The sequence below is a fragment of the Electrophorus electricus genome, chromosome 8 (assembly GCF_013358815.1).
Source record: "Electrophorus electricus isolate fEleEle1 chromosome 8, fEleEle1.pri, whole genome shotgun sequence".
Classification (NCBI taxonomy): domain Eukaryota; kingdom Metazoa; phylum Chordata; class Actinopteri; order Gymnotiformes; family Gymnotidae; genus Electrophorus; species Electrophorus electricus.
In genome coordinates this window covers 2,575,003-2,580,787 of record NC_049542.1, presented here as the reverse complement: position 1 = coordinate 2,580,787, position 5,785 = coordinate 2,575,003, and the positions used below count along the sequence as shown (strand labels likewise).

Genomic DNA, 5,785 nt, shown 5'->3' with positions numbered 1-5,785 from the left:
AGTTCTCCACGTCGGCCGGCGGCCAGCAGCTCAACAAGTGTATTGAGATCCTCAACGACATGGTGTGGAAGTACAACATCGTCACACTGGACCGCCTCATCCTCTGTTTGGTGAGGATACACACACACACACACACACACACACACACACACACTCACACAAACAGTAATGACCAGGAAACTCTCCCTTGGCCTGAGAGAAGCACTCCGGGGGTTAACCTGCCGCACGGATGTGGTCCGTGGTACTGACTCCATGGCTTCATTTTTCCTTCCCTGTTGTTGGCGGTCGCCTAGGCGATGAGGAGTCACGAGGGCAACGAGGCCCAGGTGTGCTACTTCATCATCCAGCTCCTCCTCCTCAAGCCCAACGACTTCCGCAACCGCGTCAGCGACTTCGTGAAGGAGAACGCGCCGGAACACTGGCTGCAGAGCGACTGGCACAACAAGCACATGAGCTACCACAAGGTAACTACGGCAACCCTCGCCCGACGCCCAACCACACGTTTGTGTGACTTGATGGCCGTGTCTCGATAGCTCAGTACAACTAGGTCAGCCTCGCTCTCTCTCTCTCTCTTGCGCTCTCTCTCTCTCTCTCTCTCTCTCTCCTGCAGAAGTACCCAGAGAAGCTGTACTTCGAGGGTCTAGCGGAGCAGGTCAGCCCCCCCATGCAGCTGCAGCCCCAGTACCTCCCTATCTACTTCGGCAACGTGTGCCTGCGCTTCCTGCCCGTCTTCGACATCGTCATCCACCGATTCTTAGAGCTGCTGCCCGTCTCCAAGTCCCTGGAGACGCTGCTGGACCACCTGGGAGGGCTCTACAAGTTCCACGGTGAGGGGCCGGGGGGAGGGCATGAGGGAAGCTACGCTAAAGCACCGTCTGACGCTTTAGCCGTTTTTTTTTTTACACGATTGTGGGATTTAAAGTTTGATGCAGTCAGCTTAGCAGCGACGCGCTAAACGGACGTAACCGCGGTGAACCGCGCTTCCTCAGACCGGCCGGTGACGTACCTGTACAACACGCTGCACTACTACGAGCGGCACCTGCGCGAGCGCACCGGTCTGAAGCGCAAGCTGGTCCATGCCATCATGAGCTCGCTGAAGGACAACCGCACGCCCGGCTGGTGCCTCAGCGACACCTACCTGAAGTTCGGCATGAACCCGCGCGACGACAACGTCTGGGTGCCCGACGACACCTACTACTGCAAACTCATTGGACGCCTGGTGGACAATATCCTTTCGCCTGGACCAGCCCAGGGCCGGTTCGGGGATCTGGGTTCTAAGCCGGTTCGGGGATCTGGGTTTTATTGTTTAGCAAAAATTTGTGAATTTGAGTGACTGTAGAGGCAGAGGGTACCCCCACTCCCCACACACACGCACACACACGCACGCCATTTTCCTTAGCGGCTGGCACCGATGGCAGGCAAGTCCCCAGGCCCATTCCCCAACTGCGACTGGCGCTTTAATGAGTTCCCCAACCCGGCGGCTCACGCGCTGCACGTGACCTGCGTGGAGCTGATGGCCCTCGCCGTTCCCGGCAAGGAAGTGGGCAACGCGTTGCTCAACGTCGTGCTCAAGAGGTCAGAGCTCGTCACCACGGAGACGTGCAGCGCTGCTCGGCACGTAGACTCCCGGCGTGCGCCACTGGTTGATGGGAGCGTAGTGGAGGTTGCCCGGTAACCGTGTCTGTGAGCCCCAGAGATCAGTTTGTTACCGTGGAGAAGCACAGTTGGGATGATTTATTCCACCTCCAACACGGTAACACCCGCTTGTCTGGCTGCGCGTATGTCCCGCTCTAGTAATACCACGCCTATGTCCCGCTCTAGTAATACCACGCCTATGTCCCGCTCTAGTAATACCACGCCTATGTCCCGCTCTAGTAATACCACGCCTATGTCCCGCTCTAGTAATACCACGCCTATGTCCCGCTCTAGTAATACCACGCCTATGTTCTGCATATGTCCCGCTCTAGTAATACCAGGCATATGTCCCGCTCTAGTAATACCACGCATATGTTCTGCATATGTTCCGCTCTAGTAATACCATGCGTATGTCCTAAATATGTCCCGCTCTAGTAATACCACGCATATGTTCTGCATATGTCCCGCTCTAGTAATACCACGCGTATGTCCTAAATATGTCCCTCTCTAGTAATACCACGCCTGTCCCGCTCTAGTAATACCACGCCTATGTCCTAAATATGTCCCGCTCTAGTAATACCAAATGCATGTCCCACATATGTCCTGCTCTAGTAATACCACGCGTATGTCCTAAATATGTCCCTCTCTAGTAATACCAAACGCATGTCCCGCATATGTCCCGCTCTAGTAATACCAGGCATATGTCCCGCTCTAGTAATACCAAGCATATGTTCTGCATATGCCCCGCTCTAGTAATACCACGCGCATGTCCCGCTCTTGTAATACCACGCCTATGTTCTGCCTATGTCCCGCTCTAGTAATACCACGGGTATGTTCTGCTTATGTCCCGCTCTAGTAATACCACACCTATGTCCTGCTCTAGTAATACCACGCGTATGTCCTAAATATGTCCCTCTCTAGTAATACCAAACGCATGTCCCGCGTATGTCCTGCTCTAGTAATACCATGCGTATGTCCTAAATATGTCCCGCTCTAGTAATACCAAACGCATGTCCCGCGTATGTCCCGCTCTAGTAATACCACGCGTATGTCCTAAATATGTCCCTCTCTAGTAATACCAAACGCATGTCCCGCGTATGTCCTGCTCTAGTAATACCACGCGTTTGTCCTAAATATGTCCCTCTCTGGTAATACCAAACGCATGTCCCGCGTATGTCCTGCTCTAGTAATACTGTGTGCTCTCACATGACTGGGGCACACTGGGCTACGTGAACCGGGCACCTCTCTCTCAAACTGTCATACGAGTCATTGGGGTGTGTAAGTGTGTGTAAGTGTGTGTGGGTGTGTAAGTGTGTGTGGGTGTGAGTGAGTGAGTGAATACTCCTAATGCAGATGCTGTGTGTCTGTGTCTCTCCTGCAGTCAGCCTCTGGTCCCCAGGGACAACGTGACCGCCTGTATGAATGCCATTGGTCTGGTCATCACCGCCCTGCCGGTACGGACCACTACTCCTCTCTCTCTCTCTCTCTCTCTCTCTCTCTCTCACCCCTGTACCAAGTCGCTGATGCTTTGTTCTCCTTCAGCGTTCCTCTATCGTAAACGCACACACACAAAAACAAACGCACGTTACAACCCTCCCGTCCTGCACCTTCAGGAGCCCTACTGGATCGTGCTGCACGACCGCCTGGTGAGCGTGATCGGCAGCCCCGCGCTGACCTCGGAGACAGAGTGGGTGGGCTACCCCTTCCAGTTGCTGGACTTCACTGCGTGCCACCAGTCCTACTCGGAGATGTACTGCGCCTACGTGCTGGCGCTGGCCCACGCCGTCTGGCACCACTCCAGCATCGGACAGCTCTCGCTCATCCCCAAGTAAGGAGCGGAACGCTAAAGTCTGAGAGTCGGCCCGTTTCCAGCAATCTCTGTATCTGTGGCAAATCGGTCGAAACTGGGAAAGCGCGCGGTGCGTTTACCTGGGACGCGTCCGGGAGGGAGGCGTGGCGTGTGGTTGGTGGGCCGTGAACATGCCTGGTGCTCGTGATGTGACAGGTTCCTGTCGGAGGTCCTGAAGCCGTTGGTGAAGACGGAATTCCAGCTGCTGTACGTTTACCACCTGGTGGGTCCGTTCCTCCAACGCTTCCAGCAGGAGAGGACACGCTGTATGCTAGAGGTACACACACACACTCTCAGCATAGAACCTCACGGCTTTTCTTGGCGTCCACGCAACTTTGGTCAGTGGCCCCTCTTCCAGCCAGGCCCCTCGTCCCCCTGCTCGTGAGGGACGCCCGGACTTCTCCTTTATCCTTCACACACGCCGCTACACTTGTATAGTTGACCTGCTCGAGCTCACCGCATATCTGTCCTGAGGACATCGTGTCCCGGGTGCTGTAAGAACACGGTGAATGTAGCGTGCTTGTCTACACACACACGCCGCTTTTCCTAGGTGTGGTGGACCCTACACATCCTGATGGTACACACGCTCTCAGATCAGTGTCTTCGGTACCTTGTAAAGCTACTGCACTGGAATCACCCCACTGGAATCACCCCCCTCTCGCTCTCTATCAGATCAGCGTGGCATTCTATGAAATGCTCCAGGCGGTGGACCACCACAGTAAACACCTGGCCTACATGGACCCCATCTGTGACTTCCTCTACCACATCAAGTATATGTTCACCGGGGACAGCGTCAAAGACCAGGTAAGCCCCGCCCTCCGGAGGGCGTGCTCTTCACCACGGACACGCCCCATGCTGTCCCACAGCCGTTGAACTTACCGTTGAACTACAGTGGTGCTGTGAAGTTTGCCCTTTAAGATGTAGCATGGACACATTTTAGCAGCGAAGCGCACGCGTGTGCGCGTGTGCGTGTGTGTGTGTGTGTGTGTGTGGAGGGGCAGTAATAGAGGGAAGTCATAGTTTTGCAGTTGGGTCATATCTGGGCTAGAGGTCATTTTAATGTCCTGGAGGGTTGTACTTTGTTCAGGTTAAGGGGTCACTGGGTCTGATGCGGGGGTCACATGGTCTGTCCTTGTCTGACTGTGTGTCTCTCTCTCCCTGTCTGTTTCACTCTCAGGTGGAAAGGATTATCTGCACCCTCAGACCGGCCATGAAGCTCCGCCTTCGCTTCATCACACACATCAGCAAGATGGAGCCGGTGGCCGCCGTTACCACGGTGACCTCCGCCTCCCAGCCGACCACGGTCTCCTCGCCTGCCCCTCAGGGTGGGGCTGGACCTCCTACCGTACCCCAGTGACCTCCTCCCCACCCACCCACCCCTGAAGTTAGCCCACCTCCCTCTCTGCTGGGTGAAGTTTGGGAGTGAGGAAGTGAATTAAACAGGGGGCGGAGCCTCCGGCTCTTCTGAGAGGAGGCCGACGCCCAGCTCTGGCCACGTGGGCCTCGTCAGAAGCCCCTCGCCCTCCTAAAACGCACCGAAACAGCGCAGACCTCCGCCAGCAGATGGTGGGCGCCCGCCACGTTCCAGAGCGGTTTTTCCAGACATCTCACGCTATATCCGCTTAAGTGACGGACGCTGTGTGGGTTGTCGGGTTGGTTTGTTCTTTTTCATATAAGCTTGGACTCATTCTCGCGATTTAGCGAGGACGTTCCGCCATACCGCGACTCAATAACACCCCCGAAAAAAGGCAAAGATCTCACGAGGAGCAGCGATTGGCCGGTCCGTTGTGCAGAGCCGGGGCACTTACAGCCAGTCCTGTTGAGAGGACGGATTGTTAAAGGTGTACGTACTCCAACAACGCCCGAGTCATGTTTAGTGAAGGAAATTTATTACATTAACGACGCCTTTAACTATGAAGATTTTTTTTAAAAAGCGGTTTTACAGAGACTGAAAGGCAAGCAGAAATGAACGCGGGCGGAGATATTTTCTTTGTGCAGTGCTGAGCTGTCTGAAACTATTTTGGATTGTTTTTCTTTTCCTTTTTTTAATAAACACATTTGTAGTTTGGCTGTGAAAAGGTTTTTCGGGTCATTGTCTCGATCTCAGTCTGCTTGCTTCACAGGAAATTCAGAAGGAAAAGCTGTTTTCAGGAATATCAGAGGGGTGTGTGTGTGTGTGTGTGTGTGTACGATTGTGTCAGCGGTTTTAGACGTCTGGATCCAGCAAGGTCTCACTTCAGAACAGGATGGAGTCTGAAATCTGATTGGCTCCAGTCATTTGTTTGACAGCGTTGCGCCCCA

At 54.4% G+C, this 5,785-nt stretch overlaps 1 protein-coding gene across 4 annotated transcripts in view; it reads left to right on the top strand.

The window, feature by feature from the left end:
- The window catches only part of med23 (mediator complex subunit 23), a 23,143-nt gene extending 17,577 nt beyond the window's left edge, over positions 1–5,566 (top strand). For 2 of the 4 annotated variants that reach the window (XM_035528824.1, XM_035528823.1), the window contains 10 exons: positions 1–110; positions 294–464; positions 611–827; positions 990–1,226; positions 1,410–1,575; positions 3,017–3,089; positions 3,249–3,463; positions 3,641–3,761; positions 4,157–4,288; positions 4,662–5,566. The exon at positions 1–110 is cut by the window's left edge and continues 71 nt beyond it. In XM_035528824.1, coding sequence (XP_035384717.1) covers positions 1–110; positions 294–464; positions 611–827; positions 990–1,226; positions 1,410–1,575; positions 3,017–3,089; positions 3,249–3,463; positions 3,641–3,761; positions 4,157–4,288; positions 4,662–4,841 — 1,622 coding nt within the window. In that variant the 3' untranslated portion in view covers positions 4,842–5,566. Of the gene's footprint in view, positions 111–293; positions 465–610; positions 828–989; positions 1,227–1,409; positions 1,615–3,016; positions 3,090–3,248; positions 3,464–3,640; positions 3,762–4,156; positions 4,289–4,661 lie in introns of all 4 variants that reach the window. The other 2 variants (XM_035528822.1, XM_035528821.1) reach the window with 1 other exon arrangement.
- Positions 5,567–5,785: the final 219 nt, after the last annotated feature.